The sequence below is a fragment of the Homalodisca vitripennis genome, chromosome 4 (assembly GCF_021130785.1).
Source record: "Homalodisca vitripennis isolate AUS2020 chromosome 4, UT_GWSS_2.1, whole genome shotgun sequence".
In the NCBI taxonomy this organism is placed as follows: Eukaryota; Metazoa; Arthropoda; class Insecta; order Hemiptera; family Cicadellidae; genus Homalodisca; species Homalodisca vitripennis.
The window spans coordinates 119,279,257-119,305,172 of NC_060210.1; the positions used below are offsets into that span (position 1 = coordinate 119,279,257).

At 32.4% G+C, this 25,916-nt stretch overlaps 1 protein-coding gene across 1 annotated transcript; it reads left to right on the plus strand.

Annotated features, from left to right (window-relative positions):
• The first annotated feature begins 208 nt into the window (after positions 1–208).
• On the plus strand, positions 209–24,863 carry LOC124360022 (protein RCC2 homolog). Its single transcript, XM_046813251.1, has 9 exons — positions 209–573; positions 6,772–7,006; positions 10,646–10,777; positions 12,020–12,108; positions 12,737–12,851; positions 15,972–16,135; positions 20,891–21,071; positions 21,801–21,979; positions 22,531–24,863. Exons 1-9 carry the CDS (start codon positions 370–372, stop codon positions 22,702–22,704), a joined length of 1,473 nt encoding a protein of 490 aa, XP_046669207.1. The 5' UTR covers positions 209–369; the 3' UTR covers positions 22,705–24,863.
• Positions 24,864–25,916: the final 1,053 nt, after the last annotated feature.

The window sequence follows — 25,916 nt, forward strand, 5'->3', positions numbered from 1 at the left end:
AAAACCATAATGTTTATCATTTATTAAAATAAGTACCAATATTAAAGTAATTAAATTGTATTAGGAATTATTTTCCAAATTCCCAAATTTATTGTACGTGTTTGGAGGTAATACATATAAACAATATATAAAAAGTATATATTTATTTATCAATGCTTCCTAAATAATTCTTTATACTCTTTTACCTTTACAATCAATGAAAGAAAAAACAAAAAACCAACATGATGCTCCCGCTGTCCCGCTTTCCTGTAATTCTTGTCTTCTCTCAGGTGCATTGTTTATAACGCTGTAGTAACAACTATTGCAATTTTTGTAATTCGATAGTTACATAAGAAGAATTTAGGCCTGTTAGTACCGCATTTTTAAGAAATGTCCTCTAAACGTAAATCTGATGGGAAAAGTCGGGCTCCCAAAAAAGCAAAGAAAAATGGAAAATCAAAACACGAAGATTTGAGTGATTTTGATGACGAGTTTGGAAGCGATGTTTCTAATGAAGGATCCAATTCTGCAAATCATACAGATAATGAAGACGTGGGAAATGAAGTAGATTTACCTGCCGATGATGATACTCTGGTGAGTAGTTATTATTTTAAACAGTTTTAAAGTTACTATTTTGAAATGCAAAACGTACTAACCATGTGCCCATTTATAAACAATTAATTCCGATGTAGGACAAGCCTAAGATGTATTACGACTTTATTGGTTATTTTTTAATATTATGCTTGATGCTTGGACTGTATAAAATAAAAAAAGTGGCATAACTAGTATTACATTTGATGTTGTTTGCCATGGTTAGAATAGTCAGAATTAGTCATATATATTATATAGACATATCAACAGAGAAATACACTAAAAGTTGTGTATATTTTTATGGTTATTTGCTTGATACAATTTTACAATTCCTGTAACATAAGTTTCTATGCCATCTTTCATAACAAATTGAGTTGAGCTTGCAAACTGTTTGAGTAAATAATTAGGTACTTTACCTACTTCACTTTATTTGTTGATTTTAAATGGGAATGATTGGTGAGTGAATAGGTTTAATTAATTAAAGTGGGGAAAGTCCTGAAAGCAACAAAAGGAGGGCAGAGTTTGATAAGGGGATTCGGTTTTTTATATAGATTAGAATACAAAATATCATCCGGTAACTTATTGACTATTAACGTATCTATATTTATAATTAGCACTCACGTTTTACATTTAAATTATTAATTTAATATAGCCTACACATACTCATAAGTAATAAAGTAACCAAAATGGTTAAACAAACAATTAGAAATAGGAAAAACTCATAAATAGTAATGGAATAACAGACATTTAGAACAGAAAATGAGAAATTTCTTGAACTAGGCCTGGGGAGAGCTAGACTAAGCAGCCACACTTGTTATCCTGTTATTTGTATTGAACAATTCAATATATTATTCAACTTTGATATGTAAAAATCTTACACAATAAAGAGTTTTAATAAATTACCGTAACAAGAAGATCTCGTACATTACAATTTTAAAAACATAAATTTAAAACTAACATTACAAAACAACAAAACTAACAATGACCTAGACTTAGTATCAAAGAAACCTTACAATATTTATAACTTGTCCAGCTTGATATCAATAAGTAACCGCTTTTATGAAATGAAGGAAAGAATTCTCCCCATGGGTTACCAGGAACCAAATCTATATGTTGAAGCCACTTAATCAAATTTTGGCACTTGTGAGATATAACTCACATATATTCCTCATATTCGTCTCCATTTCCAAAGTTTCAAAATATTATCTTGTTGTTTATTGTTTACATTAAAATTACTGTAACAAATAAGTTAAAATCATATGCTAAGTTAAATAAATCGTACTATTAATGTTTTCTCTGACTATAAAGTTTAATCTCATCATTTCAAGAAGTGGTTAATATCATAAGTTACTCTCCAGAAAACTACTCTCTTCTATACTAATAATGATCTGCAATCAGGTTGGCTGGTATGGCAATTTTTAAATCTAGCCTAGTTTCACAGCCCTCTAGCTTTCGACTTTTTTGAGTATTAGCACTAGTTGCCGAGTCTAAAAAAGTTTTCACTACATTTATCATTAAAATGCAGAAAACTACATTCAATTAACCCAAAATATGCTGACTATGTTTGTTCTCGTAATGAGGTTTTTTGGCACCAGACCAATATCTTGAAGCCAAAAAAGCATGTTTTATTATATTTTAAAGCAATTTCATTAAGTTTACAATCATTTTTAATTAGACGTAGTCACTTCTTAAAATATCAAATATTTTAATAATATCAAAATTGAGTTCGCTTACTGTATTGCACCCTACAAAAATCCTCAAAAAGGGTATTAGTATTCAAATGGACTAACACTAATGCCACCATTGTGGGGTTTAGTAGCACCTTCAGTGCTGCCCTGCACAGGTAACAGCTAATGAAAAACATCCTTCTAGACAGTAGCCTAGTTAACAGGGTCAACTATTTATTATTAGGCTGTATAATTAGGTATGTATTATAAATAAAAAAAATAAGCTACAAGTGCGAGATAGCGTGATAGCCAGGGACATGTACGATCGGTAGTTTACCAACATTAGATTACAAGCCAGATCGTCCAATGATGGAAATTTCTCTGGCCATAACTGCAGGCTTCATCACCACTCCACACTTCTGGCAATAAAAAAAAGCACCCCTCAAGATCGTATCCAAATTCAAGCTCAGATCTGCGAGACCTTGTAAAGGGTTATCTTTAACTTTGGTACTATTAGTATAATTTATTTATGATAATATAATTTAAACCTATTTATATTTTATGATAATATAATCTAAATCTACTTATATTGCATAATAATAAGTAGTTGATAGGGACAGAGTGGCTCTATTATCACTGAAATCGTTTCCTTTTGGGAGGCAGAAAAAAGCCAATTGTCATAATGACATGTAATTTTCACAGTAAGTCAAATAAAGTCTGTTTTGTCTAATAATGTGGTTTTTTTAGAGCAAAGCATAAATTTTTGTAACAAATTTTAACTTTTTCTGCATTCCTGTCGCAAGTTCTTGGTGATAAAAAAGTCTTGTGGGATTTACATATAATCGATGTATAGAAAACTGTTTCATAAGCATAACTAATGGAGTTGTGAATTTTTTAAACTGTACACTGGCTAGGAACATCCTGAAATACCCACTTTTTTGCACTTACTTTTGAAAACAATATTTAAAAATTTCAGGGTAATATATATGTACACTATAGTAAAAGTTGAATAAAAGCAACTAACCTTATTGTCTTTGCTGGAAATGTCTTCATTCTGAAGAGACACTTACTTTGAACTGTAGGCCTATATCTATCTCGGGTTTAGGTGATTTTACTCTGAATCACAAAATTTGCTTATTTATTTCAGACATTATTGGAATCAGAAGGACGTTGTCATTTGAATGGGGACTCGTATCATTTTCAAGAGTGAATTTTTCTTACTAAAAGGAGACAGTTTATATAATAGTTGAATTGTTTGGAAATTTGTGATAATAATTTTTACCAGGATCACTGACTAATGAAAGAGAAAATGTCTCTTTGGATCATTCCATATGAAATCAACACACTAAAATAAAAAAAATTATGTGACCACCTCAGTATTTGATGAAATTTGGTGTGAAAGTAGCAGATACATTAAAAAATAACAATATTTTCCTTAAATATTTCAAATGGTTACTGTACGGCTATGTAGAGTTTCTCAAAATCTTATATATATGTATGTATGTATATAAAATGAGATTTTTTATTTTCAAAAATACAATATGTATATAGGTATATATACATATATATGTATGTATGTATATATATATATATATATATATATATATGTATATTTATTTATTTAAGATTATCCCTTGGCATAACAATATCACTATTTTCTTCCACATCACTACACATTACATCTACTAACACTATTTAAATATCATTTAACACTTTTTGATTAATTTTACAAATAAAATGTACCGTACTATATAAAAAATAAACAAAACAAAAACAAGCAATGTAACAAAGGAAACAAACATCGCTGATGGTCAGCTGTGGTTTATTTTTTCTGTTGTATTTTGTTATGTAGTATATCTCATTTGCTAGATGAGGGAATACACAGTCTCTGGTGCCAAATATAAGTCATGCAGTAAAGTATGGACACGGCAACAACCCGCTGTTTACAACAATGACGATTGTCACTGCCATTAATAAAAAATTTCATATGCGTGATTGCTACCAGTGCAAAGTCATTAAACCACAGAAGAGTAGATCCTACTTTGTAGTAATAGTAATAATATCCGGTAGACTTGGCAGAGTACTTATTGTTAGGCTTCTCAGTAGCGTTTATAACAACTATATAGGCTATACTTATAACGTCCATAAATCGTAACATCTTAGTTGAATGTTCAGCTTGAATAAGTACTTCTTTGAGTTTAGGGCAATATTAGTGCGTCATTTACTATTTTATTCAGCTGCTAAATATATAGGATCGATTTAACATAATTAACTGAGTACTATAAGTAGTTATTGTTAGATTTACAGTGTTGGTTATGAATATATTATTTGTGACGGACCATTACCATTCAGGCTCTATCATAGTTTACTCTAAGCAATCGCGAGGGCACTCAACCTTGACAAGACTAAAAACAGCCAATTAAAAAAAAATTGTTAACACAAAATGTAGCACTGAGGACAAAATGGTTGAAAACATGTCAATGTATTGTTAGTGGTCAAGGAGTTAGGCTGTCAATACCATACGGTGTGATCAGTGAATGTATTAGGTTGAGGATTTCCGCGACGGACAACATGCTGCCTGTATAATCTGCCAGCTTTAGAAGCATTTCCTCTTGCTTACCTGTAAAAGTAGTGCATTTCTGCATAATCCCTAGGTAAAAAAAGCATACAGTATAGTTACTTTCTCACAAATTATTGTCCACTTAAAGTCCCAAAAATGTCAAAATGATCTTATTGAGGCATTTTCAGAGTCAAAAAAATGAATTAAAACTCAACACAATAATGTAGCAATCAAAAGAAAATTATTGTACTGTGATGGAGAAAGACAAATAACTAGGAAAGGAATATAATAAAAATATGAGATCTCCCTTATATTTTTCAGATAACTTGTATCTGTCTTACAAAACCAGTTTCTTACTGGTGGTTTTCTAACTGTAGAACCAGTTTTACCAGCTAATACTGTAGATAGCCAGCCTATCTAGATGAAACCCACTGCTAAAACTAAAGACTTTTATGTTTGTATTAATGATTATTTCACCAGGATTTCGTAATGTTATAGTTCATAGTATTGTTTTTGTAATCGAAAACTGTATTTATATAGTTAAATTAATTTAGTAATTTATTGTACTATTGTCACACAGAACTAATACTTGTATTTGACTAATAAAGCACATGAATAAAAAAGATATGAGACATGGTTAATTATGTTTTAACTGATTTTTTATACTTCCAATAATACTGAAATTTTCAGCTCTATCCTTTTCAAGTGGAATTTGAGGTATGATGCACGTGATTAAGATAGCACTGGCACATTTTTAGAGTATATAGCTGACAAAATGTAAATGATTTTGAAATAATGTCTGAGAAAAAATAACATTTTTATTTTGCATTTGCCTTTAAAGATTTCAAAATTGTTGATGATTTCACGTTTTCTAACATTCAACGATTTTTAAAAACACCATGGATAGATTTATGGTGAAAAAGTTATATTCATTAGATACATTTGCCAGTTAGTAGTTTTGAAAAAGAAATCAAGACATTATCTCAACTATTTACTTAGGTATAGCCAAGAACATTTTAACAGTCAAAAGTTTAATAAAACCACATTTAACAAAATTAATAACTCAAAAACCAAAAAATATCAGACATGTTTAAGGTTATTAGAGTATCTTAAGGGTGCTTTATCTCTTGGCTCTTGCTTGGCAACGGGTTTTTAGGCTCTAGATTTACTGTCTACAAGGTTTATTTGAAATAAACTTTAATTATATCTTCCTATTGAAGAATATCAATGACAGATCTTCCATCTTAATAGCGGTAGAACTATGAAAACAAGATGTAAGCTAAATATGAGATGTTGCAAGTTCGTAGTGTAAAAAAAATATTTAAGAAAGCAGCACTAGATACAAAGACTTGTAGAATAAAACAGATAAATTTCAATAAAATGAGCAAGAAACCTTCATATTCATTTTTTAGTGTTTCAAATTTCTTCTAATATATCAGCATAGAGCAGAGTAACATTAATTGGCTTGGTAACAATGCTGTCAATATATAAGAAACATGGTTATAAGGTGGTCAGCACAAACCAGAAGGTTTATTAAAAGTGCAATGAAACATTTAAAGGCACTCAGCATTTAGCACCAGACGTCCTAGTTCGGAGTAAGTAAAGGCCAACACAATCTCAAAATCATTAAAACCTCAATAGCATTATTATTTTGATTTAAACACGCAGTGTGTTTAAGCAATCTGACTTACACATTAATTTACTACTGCAGAAGAATGAGGAGTTTAAAAAATGTATTGTAACCTCTAATAATTACAAAATACTTTTGGTATTTTGAAATTTAGAGTTATCACAAAGGAATACAGTGATGCTTTACCTTTGGGAACAAATAGTAAATAAATGAATTTTCAAAATACCAAATTAAACCGCATGTTTCATTACCACCTTCACATTTAGACTTTGGAGGTTAGTGCCTATATCTAGATCGCCTATAATATAGCGTAATAGCTTAAAATTCATCAATTGTGGTTGCAGAGAGTGAAGGGCCCAGACCACGTGGGAAAGGTACTGATCTGTGGTGCCACCAATTGGGATCTAGTGGCTCGCAAGACCGTCCCCAAGGGCTGCAAGAATGCCAATAAGGGTAGAGACCTGTTCACTCCTCATCTCTTTGCACCACTCAGCGACATCCGTGTGCACGTTGTTGTCTCTGGATGCAATGCTGCGCACAGCGTCATCATCACCGAGAACTGGAAGGCAATGGTCTTTGGTGAGTACTTTTAAATTAAAAAATCATAAATTATAAATCTGTCATAACACATATATTTATGGTTTCACATTTCTACTTCTTTGTGCACTAACTGATTTAAGTCTGCTTCTCAGACAAAAGACATTTATTGTCTGATTAACATAACAAATACCAGTTTTTTTTTATTACCTGAATGATTAAAAAAAGAATCAAATGCTTGACTTGAAAGTTTAAATTCAGTACAAAATTATAAGACTATTTAAAACCCATCTAAAGAGTCTACTAAACGTTTGTAAACCTACAATCTTATCATTTGTTTTAAGTACACTCAAGTTACATCAGACTCTTGTATTCTTGAATTAATCTGTTCCACTTCACAATGGGCCTGATTTATCAGCTTGCATGAACAAGGTTACATGGAACTGTGACCTATTGTTTAATTTCTTTTTAGAATAACCGTACTTAATTTTTATGCATGTAGAAACAAAAACTTTGATAGGAATTTAATTCTTCATTAATTAATTTGATATAAATGATTTAATAATAATTATTTAAGTGTAAATTATTTATATCAGTATGGTAAAATTTGTATTTACTTATTTTATTTATTAGTAAATTGTCCTGTATTGTTGAAACCATTTATTAATTTTACTTTTGTTATTACTGTATATATATATATTGGGGTGTTGTCATTGTTGATTCTGTCAGAATAATCTTGATTATCCTTAGTTTATTGATATCTTTGTTGCAAAAATTTGAAACTTATTTAAAAATTAAGAGCTTTCAAGTGTTTATTATATTATTTTACTACAACTCCCATTATCCGAAGTAATTGGAACCAGACCCGATCCGGATAATCAAAAATCTGCATAAATGGATTTTTTTTTTAAGTGTTGTTGTTAAGGGGTTAACCCTTTTAATGCCGACGTGCGCCGCGAGCGCTCGTCACTAGGTTTTACAAAAAATGCTGACGTGCGCTGGGGGCGCTCGTCCGGTTTTTGTTATATTGTGGTTTTAATTATTGACCAAATGCCACTAAACTTTGCATACTGTATCTAGACACTACTACTATTGATACAATAAAATGTGATGACGTATATCAGCTTTTTTCAACCTCATTTACATCCAATCATTTAGTGAGCGTCTTTGGTTGCTGTGGTAATACGTTGTTGCTAGTTTATGTTTTAATGGGAATTATTCATGCTTTTCTTTTGTTTATTTCAGTTTGTTTATTATTATTATTAGTTTTGTGATTATTGTAAATAGATTTGACCATGAGTAAAAGAGGATTCATACTTTGTGCTTCGGCAAACACAAGTGTTAAAAAATTTTAAACTATGTATCCTGTATTGTAAATAATTAATTTTAAATTTATGTAACCTACTTTCTTTATTATTTCAACAAACAATGTTATACATTAGGCTAAATAACACGTGTAAATAAAGTGATTTTGAATGAAACTGACCAAAATATGTCTTATTGAATTTTACTGTAAAATGTGGACTTTACAAGGTTTTCGATAAAATGCTGTAATTTCTCTATTTTTCAAGGTAAGTTCTTCAAATTTGGTGTATGTGTTGACAATGAAATATAGTACAATTGCCATTAACTACTTTTTAGTTAAGACTAATAATAAAGGTACTTTTATATGTTCAAACTCACTTTTTTAAGTTTTTGTTTTTTTATTTTTTGTTTTTTACAAATATAAATTATATAAATTTTCAAACATTTTAATACTCATTTGTTTTAAACACTCCATATTATTACATAAAAAACAACACCTCAATGGATGATTTCCTTCAATAAATAAAAAAGTTATACATTTTTTTTAAATAGTTGTCAAATTATAGAAAAAGTGCCTTGCATTTTTCGTATGGTCACTGAAAAAATGTCTGGCATTAAAAGGGTTAAACAAACAAAACAGAGTACGGTATATTATGGGAAAAACAATATCAATGACAACGTTTACACTATGTAATATTGACAAACATTACTAAATAACTGTAAAATATTTTATTATTTGATCATACTAGGCAGAGTCTACTGTTTTGCTGCCTTAAATCAATTTGCGCCACCAAGTCTCACATCTGTTTCACAATGAGCAGTACAGGTGATCACACTCTGCTAGCCGCCCAATTAATTTAAGCGCGGTGTCTAGGTGTGCAAATGCTTCGCAGTTGGCCCTTCACCTGGCTTGTTAGTGAAATCTTCCGGTTCCGGATCATCACTTTCTTCTGTCACAAATTTCTGGACGAATTCAACATCATCGAGAAACTGGAATCTGGGATCCGTCGAATCAAATAACAGCTACTTTCTTACATCCTCTACTCTGCACTCGGAACATCTGGGAATATTCATCATGATATCTGATTTCTTCAACCGTAGCTTCCTCGTTTTCTCCTCTATCTCTCTTCCTCTTCTTTGTCCAACTGTTCGATAATTTTAATTTTATCGGCAAACAATAACACTACATGTTGCCTCTTAGAACTCATCGTAGTATTGCACACTGTAATCAAAACACTATAGAGTCAACATATCAATTCACCCTACTAAGCACTAGCCAACTGACTATTAATAGACTGTAGGAAGTGACAGTAGCAGGGTGGCAAGACAGTGTGAGTCATCACACCCCTCCCTCCTCCGGTGATAAAATTTTAAAAATATATATCAATTACACAATTATATCAATTATACCGTTGCTAGTTTAATTTAATTTCATCACTATTTATTTCATTAGATAACAAATAAAAAAGCAACCAAAATAATTCCTGAAAAATTTTGAAAAAAATGTACATAGTGAGAAAGAAATTCTACATAGCTATCCAAAATCAATTTTTGTATGGTGTTCTTACTGATGCTGCAAGTTAAATAATTATTTAAATGCTTAGTAAAATTTTAATGAGACCTAAGTTAAAACAGGAAATTGAATGCAAATTTAAACCGGATATGTAATGATGCATTTTGTACAATCACAGTAAAGGGACATTTTTGTGAAGCTCAATGAATGATTATAATACCTAGATTATATAACTATACATAATAACCCCATTACATAGACCTGTTAGTTATTGTCCTTTAATACACCAAAAATAACTAACTACACTTAGTAAAGTTTGGAAAAATAGGATGTTGACAGGACATGGCCCCCTAAGAAAACATCTTATGAGGGTGGGCATTAGCCAGACTGACGAATGTAGACTCTGTGGAGAAGAGGAGGAATCAGCAGAGCATTTGATTAAATTGTCCTGACATCATAGAAACTCTGAAAAGATTCCTGGGAGCATATCTCCTCATCCCCAAGGACATCAGAGAACAAAAGCCTCGGACTTTGATGACACAAATTTAAGTAAGGGAGGCGCAAAGGTCTTTTTAGGTCTAAGCGCAGGGACAAACTGTCCTTTTCCCTCAGGACAAAAAAAGTTTGGAAATATTATTTGTAAAAATACTTGTAATAAAACACAAAGATATGTTAGTTTTATTCATGGATATTTAACAAATAAAAATATTCTGTCTGGAGATACAGTAGTGCTATCCAATTGCATCTGGTACAGTCGGTAGCATTTGGTGATGATTGTTGTAATAGGTCACAATGATAAGAGACAGCTGGGCACTGGCACAGTCCTGTATGTAACACGTTGGTGATGGAAATTGTTGTTACAGGTCGCAATGAAAAGGGACAGCTGGGCACTGGCAACACCGATCGTTCTGATGTACCTGTTGAGCTGGAGGAGTTGAAGGATCTGACTATAGTCGGAGCAGCATGCGGACGCAACCACACGCTTTTTCTCACAGGTAACAACATCGCAGTAGGCAGTGCATATTATATAGACCTCATAGAGAAAGTTCAAGTGGAATTAATTTGATTATATTCTGTACCTATTTGAGTATAACTGAAATAATATAAGTTTGTGTTTTCATACAATTGATCCAGAAATGATCTTGTTTCTCATGTTGTAGTAAAGAGTTTTGTAAATAGAATCAGATGCTTTTAGTTAGATTTTGTATACAAAATCAGCCTATTGCAAGCTTTCTTATGGTAGAACTTAACCAAAAATATCTGCATAACTTTACTGAACATGACCCCACAGAGCTCAAAACCACCCTCCTCGAAAATGTTATAGCAAACGTGCATACATAAAATGTGTGTGTGTGCACAGGCGCTTTATAATGTGTCATATGGAAACAATATATGTCTTGTCCCAAAAATGCTCAAACAACTTGAAATTTGGTACGAAAATTGATGTTATAAATTTCTCAGATGAGTTTGTTGGCCAGCTTGGTATGCCATTTTGTTTCAATATGTCAGCCATTTGGACTTTAAAAAAATTTACAACTTGGTTGTTTATTTTAAAAAATTTATGACTCGGTTGTTTATTAACCTAAAGAAAAAAACAAAAAGTGCCCTGGAAGCTTAAAATATTTAGTACAGAATCTTGTTTTATACAATAGTTTGGTATTTTAAAGGGTTTTCAAGATATTGACTACATGTAAGTCGCAAAAAAATGAAATCTTCCTCTTATATATTGGTAGAATCTATTTAGTTTTTTCAGTTGGTCTAAAAAGTTTAATTCCAAAGTTTATTTAAGTTAGTGTATTGTTTCATGTAAATTCCAATCAGTTGTTGACCTTATTCATAGGTTGAGGAAATGTGTGGTACTAGTTAAATATCAATATTTAAAGTTGTTTTAATTTTATCTTCAAATTCAAAACGTATAATATACTATATAGTTTTGTATATTCAATGACTAATTTTATTTTGAAAGTAATAGCATATTAGTTATTCCTCGGATAATTAAAAAATAACGTTTTTCTGTTTGAATATCCATATAATTGTAACATATTCATTTCCTAAACAATTTTGTTTACATCATTATTTAAAATTTTTATCCCTTTACTTGAACTTGTATGTTGCACATTTTGATGAAATATTTTCTACTTCACTCTAAGATTTTAGAGTTGATGATATTTAAATATTGTCAGAGCACAAGTAACAATAATAGACAACAGTGTATGCTGAGACAACTGATGTTGCAGATAGAGGCCATGTGTACGCCTGTGGTGACAACAAGATGGGGCAATGTGGCGTGGGAAGTACCAGCCAGACTGTGGACAAGCCCACCCGGGTATGTTCACTGTGTTACACATTAACTATTATACTCGTTGCTTTGTGATCAAATATTCACTCTTGTGTAATACATTTCCATTGGAATCATCATCTAATTACTGTTAAGTACACAAAGTACAGCCCAGTTCCAGAAATTACTCTCACTTCAAATTAAAATCATTCTTTTCTTAAAATGATGTACATTTGAGTAAAAAGTGTTCATTATTGAGGAATAAAACTAGAACTAAATATAAATTGTGTTTCAATCTCCGCAAGGTTAGGTTGGAAGTACATACTGTGGAAATTTGTAAAACGCTAGTTTTACCAGTTCAAGAGTTAATTTTTCTAACTAAAAGTAGACAGTTTTTCTAGTTGAAATTGCTTGGAAATTTTTGATTCAATTTTAACCTGAATCACTGTATAATCTAAGAGAAAATGTCTTTCTTGATTAGAATTCAATTTAAATTGACATCAACTTAAGCAAATTCTTTGGTCTTTAGACATGATAATATAAATTGACATTTCAGAATCACATAACATTGCAAGGTGACAATATTTCTCTAGAATAATGCTTTTATCATTAATGTAAAAACAGTGTGTATTCCAAAGTTAATGAACTATATAGTGTAATGATGTTATTGTTGCAGATTCGCTACAAGGGCCCACCAATTGTGAAGGTGGCGTGTGGGGCAGAGTTCAGCATGATATTGGACTGTAAGGGTTCCTTGTACTCCTTCGGCTCACCTGAATACGGTCAATTAGGTGAGTAGTGTCGGAACACCTGCTATCTACCTAAAGGGCTAGTTTTAGGTCTTCTCTGTGGGGAAGAGTGCTTAACCCTTAAAGTGGCAATCGCCTGAATTTCGAGTGACTGCTGTTTCCATAGTGGCATTGCCCAAAATTTCGGTTTATGTGGCACCCACTTGATTTGTCATTTGTTAAAGTAAACATTTTAAAGTAACTAATACGAGCCATAAACTACCAGTTTGATAAATAATTGGTGATTTCATTGATATATTACTTTTCTTCCTGCAGCTGATGATGAGAGTATTGTGCATAATTTAAAGACACCTGTATTTGATGTGAAACTTGACTCTATCATTCTGGTGGTTTACTTTTGTGTTGGGCAAATTTTGTTTCGTTGGGTTGTTTTACTGTAAAGTTAGTTATTTTCTATTCACAAAGTAAGTGCTCAATGTTATAAAAATGTTATAGAAAAGTGATTTTATACTGAAATATTTGTAAAATACCTTAGCCCAGGGCTGCCCAACCTACGGCCCGCGGGCCGGATCCGGCCCGCGAGTCAGTGTTATGTGGCCCGCCTTGTTGCCAAAACAACCAAATTTGTTTACAAGCATTTGAAATATTAAATAAATACAAATTTTGAGAACCAAGCAGTCCAGCCGATTTCACGTAGAACGAGCCGTATTCATTTGTTGGAGTATGAGTGTTGAAAGAAGTAAAGTAGTTGCAGACAGATTTCACTGACTACGGTGGTGGCTGCCGGCTGGCGAATAGAGCGCGCGTAAAGCACGGCACAGCGCGCGGTGCGGCGACGTAACCCCTACCCAACTCAAGGTCACCACTCGCCACGTAATTTGTATGTCCTAGTATCCTAGTAGGATTAATTTAAATCAATGTATTCAATTTACTGGTGACTTCTTTATTGTTCCCTCAGAATTAGAGCAAACATCCAAAAGTTTGGATTTATATTTATTTCTACTAAAAGAACCTAAAAATATAATATATTATAAATCTTTACCTAACAACTAATAAATAATAAGAAATTACAATAATCAGGAAACAAGGGCCAAATAACCTTAAAACTCATATTTTGCACAAGATTTCTGGAACAAACCCCGGGCATTACGTTTTGTTTGGGGTTCCAAATCCCCTGGGATGTTGGCCCGCCTGTCCATAAAGGGTTTACAATGTGGCCCTTGAGTAAAAACGGTTGGGCACCCCTGCCTTAGCCAGTGAAAACTCATTATCAGCCTACCTGAACTGTAAGTATTGAAAATATTTTAATGTTACTTCAGAAATAAGTAATATTTTGTAAAAACCATGAAAATAGTGAATTAATGTTTGTTGAGAAACATGTGCAATGATAAATGTGCATTTTGGAGGCCTATCATCCAAAGAAACTCATCGTTCCTGTACAGCCCAATAAGTTGATACGTAAAGGTGTACCAAATAGGAATGACATATATGTTTTCTTATAGTTCATATCTTTCTCTAAAGTTTGGTATAAAAACTATAGAATTTTTTTAGTACTTTTTTTAAGAAACTCATGGTACTTCGGTATTATCTGGAGGTCATTATTTTTAGAGAGTTTCTTACCGAGGACCCAAAAAACTTCATTATTAGAAAGAAAAGACTTTATTTGAGATACTTTGAAAACTGCATGCCAATATAACAATCAGTTCTTGTTTTCTGGAAAGCATTCTGTCTCTATCAACAATTTCTTTTTGCTAAAAGGTAAAACATCCCTCGAGATAGTAACAAAATTCAAGCTCAGATCACATGAGCGCTCGTACAGATTATCTTTAACTTTGGTACTAGTAGTAACATATTTATGATAACCTACTTATATAGAGCCTAATAACAGTTAGTGAAAGGTACAGAGTAGCCCTCTTTTCTCTTCTTTTTGCAACGTATAAAACAAGAACTGATTGTCATAATGACATATAATTTTTACAGTAAGTCAAATAAAGCCTGATCTTTCTTATTATGTGGTTTTTTTAGGTTCTCAGCAAGAAAACCCCATCCTAAAATAGTAGACTCCAGATAACAAATGGTAACAAAATCAGCAGTTCATGCAGTGTTTGCGTTTTTTAACTACACAATTTCTATTTTCTATAAATCATATATAAATATATATGATGCAAGTTTCACCCTTATATACATGAAACCCTTCCCATGCTTTAGAAAACATTGCAATTATGTAAATAATGTAATTTGTTGTGTGATTTAAATTCTTAATATTTCTGTAAAATAAATTGTGTACATAACGTATTTTATGACAAATATGTAAGAAAAAAGTTTTTTTGGAAAGTTTGCAAATCACCCAAAAATGGCCTGCACAGGATTGCAAGTTTGAGGGTTATTATATAGAACCTGGTTTATATATAGCAATATTATTTTCCTCCAGAGATTTTGTTGTGATATTATTATAAATTGTCTGGTTTAGTATATTCTAACTGTTTTCTAGAATGTTTTAAACTTAGTAAATACGTGGTAGACGTGTATCATGCTCAAGTCATGTAAGAAAAGCAGTCTCTGCTGGTCTTGTGTCAAGTCTTTCCATAGCTGTTTTCGGTAGTTTGGTCATTTACATGACTATTTCAACTGTACCATTTTTTACAGAAAACTGCTTGGACAAAATATACTGCCTGGATTGTTTGTTAAACAGTATTTTTAACAATTTTTTATACCATTGTACTCCAACTGCATCTGATATAAAAGCTAGAACATTCAATCTCTGTTTTAAAAATCTAAAACTTTCTAGTAACTTTCTGTTGATATTATTGGAATTAAATAGTTGAAAAAATTGAAAAGATTTTAAATTATATTTGGAATTAGTAATTTTTGTAATAGAATAAACTTTTACTTTTTTTATTAATTTACCGTAAAGCAGTTTAAAAAAAATTATCGGTTGAAGGTTGATCAAATGCTATATTAGCTATTAAGTACTGATGGTACATGTTCGTTTAAATACCACAGTGTGCTGATGGTAGTTGTTAGCAGAAACGGTACATTAGCGGCTATGTACTGATGGTAATTGTTGGCTCTGAATACAACAGTGGCGGCTATGTACTGATGGTAATTGTTGGCACTGAATACAACAGTGGTGGGTGCGTACTGAAAGGTTGTTGTTGGCAGGTCACAACACAACCGGGGAATATATCCAGCAGTCAGGGAAGGTGAACCATTCGTCAGAGAAGTCGCCCAAGATGATCATGCACTTCATTGAAAAGAACAAGGATCACATTACTCCAGTGGAGGGAGTAGACATCAGAGACGTGGCCTGCGGTACCAACCATACAGTAAGTCCCTCACCATAGCTATAGGTGTGTTCCATCAATCCTTGCATATGCTAGTGAGCAATGCAGTGATCTGTTCAAGTGACAACAGTATATCTGGTTTTGAAGGAACTGTGTCACTTGGAAGGTTATTTTTATAATAATTTTGAATACAAAATCAAACAAATGCATGCAGGATAACAGTAAAATTCCTTGAAGGCCTAATATTTATTTTTTTTAAATATATAAATAAGATTGTCTTATGTTCAAAGTTTTAAGACAATCGTTTTGAAGGTTTAATTCCTTAGTTAAAATTGCTGAATTTTACAAGATATATCATGTTGATTGTATGATTTACATGCATCTAATTGCTTTTTAGTTTCGCCAATATTGCTGATAATTAAACTAAAAGCTTACTGTTTTAACATTAAAATACTCAGTTATTAAACTATGATAAACAATGAAGAAGCTTGAATATTTTTCTAAATCATGTCTTTAAATTATGACATTTTACAAAACTGCAATAAAAATAATTGGAGTGATAAAAAATGGTTAAACATTTTGCACTGGGTTTTGTGGGACAAAACTAATGGGGTTTTAAGTACAGCCATTTCTTAAGGTGAAGTGATCTTTACTTTATCTTTCCATGAAGATCTTTGCTTCTATATGCTAATCTTATTACTTGTTAGTTCTGCAGCACTTTTGTATCATTTGCAAGCTATTTATTAAAAAGGGAACTAAACACTTTACAAGTGCTGAGCAGATTGAGGAACATATTTGATTGAGATCTTTTGGATGATAAATTTTGGGTTTTAATTAACTTGGAGACTTACTAAGTAGCATACATTTGAAGACTTAGTGAATAATTTAAATGGATTTTTTTAGGACTTTTTAAATGTGAATAAAACCTGATGAGAATATGAGTTGCAAATGGCTACTTAATACCTTCACTGCAGCTTTATACCGAGTGATTGTAACTACTCTAATTAATTAATGTATGGTGCATTAACGCATCTCCTGCAGTCAATGTGGGGACTGCACACACAATATGGGGAGGGGCGAACCTCTGGTTTCTCACTCTTGTCACCATGCAAGTTTTTTAAAATTATATCTAGCCGAAATGAAAGTTGGGGATACCTAAGATGACACAACTGTCAGTAGGCCATATCTCACATCTATAGACCTCATATGGACCTCGCTAGACCACCGTGCCTATATTTCAAACCACTAGCTTAATTTTATTTGTTCACTTTCAATGCCATAGTTCGATATTTTGGACCTCGCTAGACTTGGCAGATGGCCACCGTTCCAATATTTCAAACTACTAGCTTAATTTAATCTGTTCATTTTCAATGCCACAGTTAAATTATTTTGGACCTCGCTAGACTAGGCAAATGGCTACCATTCCAATATTTCGAACCCCTAGCTTAATTTAATTTGTTCAACCATCTAAATAATTTTAAATTACATGATTATACTCAGTATTTAATATACTACAAATAATAAAAACACTATTTTGGTTGTTGCAGTTCATTTGTTTTTTCCGAGAAATACTGTTGCAGTCTTTGCATTTTTTATTTATTATTGGTAAACATATACGAGGTCTGTCCAAAAAGTATCCGACCACCAACCAGTTGGCTGCCGTGGTGTAACCGACCGGCTCGAACCGGTTATTGGAGGGGAGGGGCGAGCCTACTCCTTCCCATATTTGGCATTGAATACGATCCGGTCAATCAGTGAGTCACAGCGCTCTGTTTATTACAGTACTGCTGTGTGTGTACTGTATCGCATTTCAATATGACTGAATGTGTTGAGCAGCGCATTTGCATTAAATTTTGCCATTCAGCATCAGAGGCGATTACTATGATACGGAAAGTTTATGGTGACGTGTCTATGGGCGATACACAAATAAAAGAGTGGTTTAGGCGGTTTAAAAATGGCCGCATATCAGTGGAGAGTGATGACCGATCTGGCAGGCCAGAAACGCTGAAAATGTTTAACGTATTCGAGCAGCAATTAATGAAAACCGTCGATTGACTGTCCGAGAGCTGGAAGAAGATTTAGGAAACCAAAATCGTCAGTTTGTAACATTTTACACGAAGATTTAAAGATGAACCGTGTTTCGGCAAAATTTGGCGTGACTGGATCCTGCACCACGATAACGCGCCAGCTCATTCCTCAAATCTTATTCAGCGTGTTTTGGTCAAACACGACATCAATCAAGTACGACAGCCTCCATACAGTCCTGACAGAGCTCCTAGTGACTTCTGGCTATTTCCAAAATAAAAAATTCCTTTGAAAGGAAAAAGATTTGACGATGGTGAACAAATTAAACAAAATGCGACGAAGGACCTGTTAGCCATTCCGCAAAATGAATTTAAGGAGTGTTTCCGGAAGTGGGAGGAGCGTTGGAATAAGGTAGTGGCTTGTGGAGGGGAGTACTTTGAAGGGGACCCAATTGCCGTTGCCGCCGAGTAACGTCAGCTCATGCCAGACATCAAGGTCGGATACTTTTTGGACACATCTCGTATATATATAAAGTCTGTTAAATAAGTTTAATATCTTTTACTTATTTCAGGATAAGACCAATTTTGCATATACAGTGGAGTCCCGCTAATCCGAACACGTGTAATCCGAACGTCGGTTAATCCGAACAGGTCCAGGAGGAATTACTTATAACGATAATGAACAGTTATAGGAACTAATAATTACATAAAAAATGAAAATGGGTGCATCATTTCGTACATAAACAAAGAAAACTTTAATTAAATAGACATACAGTATTTTATTAAGACAAATTGTGTACGGTACAGTACATAAATAATGAAGTTAAATACAGTACCAAATTGAAACTTATAGGTTAAGTATGAGTTAAATTACTGTATTAAGAAGTGAAATCAAACAAAAATTGGACGTACAGTACTGATATTATTATTGAGTACAATATTAATTGTTAAAGGACATAAGTTCAGTTATTGTCTTCTGTCACATTGAAGAGAGTTATTGGATGACTCACATTGCTTAACAATAGAACTCTCACACTAAATACGGTAAATGTGCTTAGTATTCGCAAACACGTTTATTTGTCAAGAAATACAATGCAACAGTCAGAAAACATGTTTTAATAAACAATGTTGATAATTCTATAACAAAATAGACCCATTCTCAAGTTTAAAACCATATTTTTCTGTAATTCTGGCTAATCCGAACAATCACATAATCCGAATAAGCCTCGGTCCCAATTAGGTCGGATTAACGGGACTCTACTGTATGTTAGAAAACAATGTAATAAACAAAGTAATCATTTGAGAAGAGCTTGTGTTTTTCCTTATAATACGTACATCAAATTATAAAAATTAAATAAATTCAAATTAATATTAACCCTTTGAGTGCCACGGCATATTTTCCCAAGTCATACGCATAAATTGCCGGAGCATTTCCTTCTGTTTTGCAGGCGTGTGTGGAAAAAACTATATTAAAAAAACTATTCAACCGATTTGAATAATTTTTTTTTTAGTTTGTGTGTTATAAAACAAGGTATTTTTTCCATATAATATTATAATTTTATTTTTATTTACACAAAAAGAATATAGGTTATAACAAAAGACTAAAAAATGAAAAAAAATTAAATTTCAAGTTTGAATTAAAATTTTATTTATACAATATTTTTTTTAGCTACACCATATGAAAGAGCATGAAAAACTGAACAAAAATCATGCATTAATATGGTGTGTTACAGTAATATTTAACCAGATACTGCAATATATACAAAATACAACAAAAAGCAATTTTTGTTCAAGTTTGTCAAAAGTTTAGAAACAATATTATAACTATCCTATTTCACTCAATGAAGTAAGACGACAAGTAAAATACTAATTATATAAAAAGTATATAAAAATATACACAGGCCTACAATATAACCTTACTTCTATAACCTTACTTCACCTAAAATCAATAGTTTGATTGGAACTTGCGTTTTACTTCATCACCAATCCAACAATAAAATATACGTCACTAAACACGAAAAAAGAAGTTTATAAATGCATTGTAAGTTTTACTAAACACAATTGCAGAATAGTAATAACAACAGTTTTCAGCATAAACACACGAAACTAGCACAATGTAAACACACAACAAACGAAACTGTGTAGTTAATGGCAACAAGTAGCAGCTGACAAACTATTGCGTCATCTGTTTTTTTTTCTGATGGCAAATAACTACAAGGGGGCGGTGAACAATAAAAATCAATCACAATCGATTGTTCAAACTTGTAGATTGCCGTGAAATAAGTTATTTGTCAAAACAAAAATGAATTATATGTGATATTAATTAAATACAAATCGTCTACTGGGTAGATGCCGGAAATTTATGCACATTTAACAACATCTACTATGTAGACGCTGCGGCACTCAAAGGGTTAATATATATTTATATTAATTTTTAAATTTATTTTTTAGTAAAATATTTTAAATTGGTTTATATATACATAGTTGTTGAAAAAACCTATTTAAACAACATTAAAATCAAATATCTCCATACAAATTTTGACTTATGGTCATTTTTTTGCAAACTTTGTGTTTTGGATTAAATATACCTTTGCAGTTTAAGTGAATTAATCAAAATATGACGGGAGCTAAATGATAGTTAAAATTTGGATTAATAAAAAAAAAAATGCTTTGCTTGAACATAAGTGACCATGCACGTTAGAAAATAGAAAATATTTGTTTGGAGAATGTTTTATTTGCATTTTTGGTTGTAATTATTGTACGTTTTATACAGATTGCACTGGACTCTCGGAAGAGGATATTCTCCTGGGGTTTCGGAGGTTACGGGCGCCTCGGGCATGCTGACACCAAGGATGAGTTAGTGCCCAGGATTGTCAAATTCTTTGAGACTCAAGGCAAAGGAATCAAAGGCATATACTGCGGATCTAGCTTTAGCATCTGTGTCAATGAATTTAGTGAGTATTTTATTTTTATATAATGATTATTTTGTTAGTCTTATACAAGTAAGCACAAACAATTGACCTTAGTCGAATAAAGTGTCACTTTGAGGGAATATACCTTAAATATGCCAAAATTAAGTCACATCGATCTAGAAATATTCTCTAATTTATCTGTTTTGTCTGTTAAAAAGATTTTTTCTAACCATTAAAAAAGTAGGGGGGGAGGTGTTGAACTTAGGCCACTGCGGGTATTGAGGGCATATTTAGTTAAACTAACAGTGGAATTTGAAATTCCTATAGTGGTAACAGATAGTCTTTTAAGTAACAAGATTTATTCTGAATATTATTGTGTACCTGGAAGTCAACACCTGAAGCTGTTTTAACTTGTGAATGATCAATAATTGAAATGGTTGAATTAGTTGGAGTCTGCCAAAGTTTTGGCAACACTGGCATTTAGTAGTCTAAAATCCAAAGTAATTCTGCAGTTTTAATTAGATTCAAAATTTGAGATTTCGGTATTTGACTTTATTAGTAGGCTGCTGACAGTAACGTAGCTACAACTGCTATGCACCATCTCAAATCACGTCATCCAAGGGACAGGTGCAAATTTGAATAAAACTCTCAAACCTTCCAGAAATACCAGCCTAGGACAAAGCCACAATCATTCTGTTATCTTGATTTTGTTTCATTTCAGATTAATCCTGTATTATTGCTGTTAAATAAACAAAATATATGATGTTACAGAGGTTGCGTACTTGTTCGGCCAGACCAAGAAGACAGGGGAGGCCAATATGTACCCCAAACCCATGCAAGATCTGTACGGGTGGAATATCCGTTCTGTGGGTTGTGGCATCACTGCGACCGTGCTGGCAGCAGATAACAGTGTCATCTCCTTCGGCCCCTCCCCCGCCTTCGGTGAACTGGTATGTCATATCTATACATTATATAGCACACTAGTACTTAACTGTCCAAAGTTAATGAAATTTCGGATACTAAACCTTTTGGATAAGGCAGACGTGGAACAGTAGTGGCTTCACACACACACACAACAGTATGCAACTACAGTAAGGATCAGTGTTTGCTATAATCATTTTGTAACTGAACGTGTACTAGTACATAACCTCATTAGATATAACTTGGTTATATAGGAAGCGAAAATTACAGTGTGTGCACAAAAATATAACTATGGCCGATCTGTCTTGTAGAAGCAGCCGCTTATGACTTGGTAAAACTCATAAAAACATTTTGTAGTTGGACAGTATAATTTTTATGTTGTAGTAATGTATTATATAATTCATGAAGCTACGGTTAGGAAACTTACAGTTTTAATTTAGATATACCAGTAGCAACTTTAATAAAACAAAACATAATTCTAATAAAGTACTTCAGATAACCGTGTCTCTAGTGTATCAGTTTTGTTTGCTTGCTCCAACTTTTACTCCCAATTTACTCAAGATCCTTACTTGTTGTGCAGGGCCATGGAGTGACCCGCAAGTCCACAACGACTGCCATGGAAGTGAGGGCTCTGGAAGGTATCTACGTGGAACAGGTAGCTATGGGTATGCACCACACGTTGCTTCTGGCTCGGGACGAGACGGAGGCTGAGAAGGACAAGATTAACGAACTGCCAGAGTATGACCCTGCCTAACAGCCTACTCCGCCACTCTCTCTCTCACTGTTACTCTACTTTCTGTGTGTTGGGATTTATGGAGACCTCTGCTGGAAAATATTGCTGTGATCAGGTCCTTTTTTCAATGCGTGTTAGTAGTGAAACACTATTTTTTTCTCTATTATATAGCTATTTATTACATGTGATTTATTTTTATTTTTTGCATTTATTTTTATTTTTCTTTACCAAACAGTTTTAACCCTTTGTGCACTAAATACTGTATGTCTCTTGAAGACTCCAAACTATTTTGTCCGCATAAGTGTGCCAAGTGTTAAAACTGTTTACTATGTAAGTAAAATAACATGTCACTTTTGTTTCTCTTAAATTCGTACTGTTTAATATACAATGATATATTTTTATTAAAATTTGTTATCAAATGGGTTTTTTTCACAAATATTGTGTTAATTAAAGGCTCTAACAGCACACATTGCCTGTTGTAAGGCAAATATTAGTATACGATTTTACAATTATTAACATTCTCAATTCATTTTTGTACAATCATTTCTATTCATGAAACTTGAAAGTGTGACAATTGCACTACACATCTGTTTTATCGGTGAATACATTCATACCTGTGAGTCTGTGATATTTACTTTAGCAAATTGCATTTCCGAATTAAAGTAATTTTTATTTATGTAGGTTACAACAATGTCCAAAACAGTATGTATACACATGCATACAATAATAATTGAATAGTTGTTTGCATGTCTTGAATTTCGTTTTTATTCTTGGGGTGGTTTTATCTGTCCACTTTCCTGATGTATAAAGTATGAAAGGAAATCAAAAGAGTGAATGGTGTTTAAGAACTAATAATCTGTATTTTGGTGTTGGTGTTTGTTTTTATATCAGTGGTCACAACATTAGTTACTCTTCTACTTTCATTTCACTACACAGAAGAGTTACATTTGTGGCAAAATTTTATATAAAAAATTGGTAATTTTTCTTAGTAGGCTCACTACTCTTTAGTTAAAAAAAAAAATCACTTCTGAACGTAAGTACTAAGTGTTTGAGTACTGTTAGCTTCATACACTCACAGATTTCAACCATAAAATTCAATATTATTGGACAATATTTTTATACAGCAACAATAATTGTTGATTTTTTACGCTACAAGGTTCAAGAGTTGAAAATGTTGTGTAAAGATTTGTTGATTACCCCTGCCATAACGATACAATAGCTTGTTCAATAAGACTGATGACTGTTACAGTATATTTAGCCGTAAACAACAGTTTCTGTCCCTATCATTCCCGACATTCTGTTCGCTTGCTCAACAGCTCCCTGTTCAAGCAATGAAACATGTGATTTAGCTGAAGTGATATATCGGTTGTAAGCACCCAAATATTTCTAGCAGAGATGTCAATTAGGTGTAAGTTCTCTTTTTCTTTCACATATGCTGTGTTTTCTATTTGAAAACATTCTTGTATAATTGTCATACAATTGTATAACTTGAGAGTATTTTGAAAACATGAGTAACGTTTCATATAGGTACATGTTAATGCATGGAGATTTAGAAGTTTGGTTAAAACAAAAATGAACAATACAAATTATGTACTTAACAAATTAGTCAGTGTGTAAATGGATCAAAATTTAAAAAAATACATTTTCACTTAATTTATTTATATATTAATGTTTACTTGTCTTGAAAACCATTTTACTTTTAAAGTGGTCAACATTACTGTGTCTAGTCGAGTAACTATTATTTGGATACAAAGTTTTATTCTGTTTAGGCCTTTTGACTCAGATATGTACCAATTTCAAAATTAATCAAAATGTAAGGTTCTCAATCAGATTACTGGTTTTCATTATTGCTGTCAAGAGCTTTCACCCTCATGTACAAAGAAGGGCATTACTCACAAATAGGATCTATATAATGTGACAAAGGTTTTGTCATGTTGCTCTCGTGATTCGAAGAGGATCTAGCTGAATTTTTAAATGGCTGGTCAAAAGCTTCTTGTAATAAGTGACATTATTCTCTGTATTACCATGTTTTCAAAGGTACAAAAGCATTTGGTCGTATGATAAGTTATGTATTATTTTTATATAATTCTTACATGTAGTACTTAATGATTAGGGTTAGTTTTACTAATCCAAAAGTTTCTATGTAATGTTCTAAGAAATAAATACTTTTTCTAAAATTAGTTCTTTTTCAGTTTAATAAGCCCTATCCCACTTGTATATCACAGTACCAAGCACATCATAGCATGGTACCAGTTACCTGTTCATAAAATGTTGACTTGTCTTTGAATAGATCAAATTTTTATTCTTGTGCTTTTTTTACCTGCAAAGCTAAAAGACTTAAAATTGTTGCAGGTTTAAAGATTAATATAATGACCTTAAGTACACAGTGACATGCTGTATGTTGTAATTTCATTGAATTGTTTAAGGAAGTATTATTTTAATGATGCGTCGAAGCTGAATCTTCAACTCAGAAAATTATGTAGTGTAAAGATATTATAAAGCAAGGGCGTACAGTGTACATTATCAGGTTTACAGATATTCATACCTTTGAAGAGCTAATACCAAGGGTACAAGCAAAGACCTGAGCTGGGTGGTGATGTTATAATATATAAACTCAAATGTAACTATGGAGATATAATTCATTCAATACAGAAGTGTACAACGTTTCCATACAAATATTTACATTTTAAAATCATCAGAGGGCTCCATCATAGTACAAGCCCTGTACAGAATAACAAGTGTATAAGTTACAAGCTGATAAAAGTTAAGTAAATCACGAGTCAAGTAAAAGTTTTAGGAACCACTCTTCAAAAAATACACCACTTAAAGCATATACCAAAAGTGCATGATTTTTTAACAAAGTGATTCCTAAAAAATTTATCCTATACAAAATGACATCTGTTTAAAGATTTAATATTAGTCATTCAACAGCCGCCATTTTGTAATAGACAAAGCTTGTGAAGTGTGGCTTGTTGCATTATGTTGGTACAATAAATCCTTTTAAGTTGTTGTGCATATTACCTAGGCTTTCATTTAAAATTTTCTATTACACTTCCCATGGGTTGTCCCCCCAATTTAGGCACGTAATGGTTGTTGCCTAATCAAATAAAAATCTTGATTGTCTTTAGGTATATAGCAATCAACACGATCATCATTTTGTGTTACAAATTATAACTTGTCATAGGTAATGTTTATACTGCATATGTAGGACTAGGCTAGTGTAAATTGATAAT

Coding starts and splice junctions, on each gene's coding strand:
- LOC124360022 (XM_046813251.1), top strand. CDS start 370: ATGTCCTCTAAACGTAAATCTGATGGGAAAAGTCGGGCTCCCAAAAAA. Junction 7,007..10,645: donor CTGGAAGGCAATGGTCTTTG/GTGAGTACTTTT, acceptor TTGTTGTTACAG/GTCGCAATGAAAAGGGACAG. Junction 12,109..12,736: donor CTGTGGACAAGCCCACCCGG/GTATGTTCACTG, acceptor TTATTGTTGCAG/ATTCGCTACAAGGGCCCACC.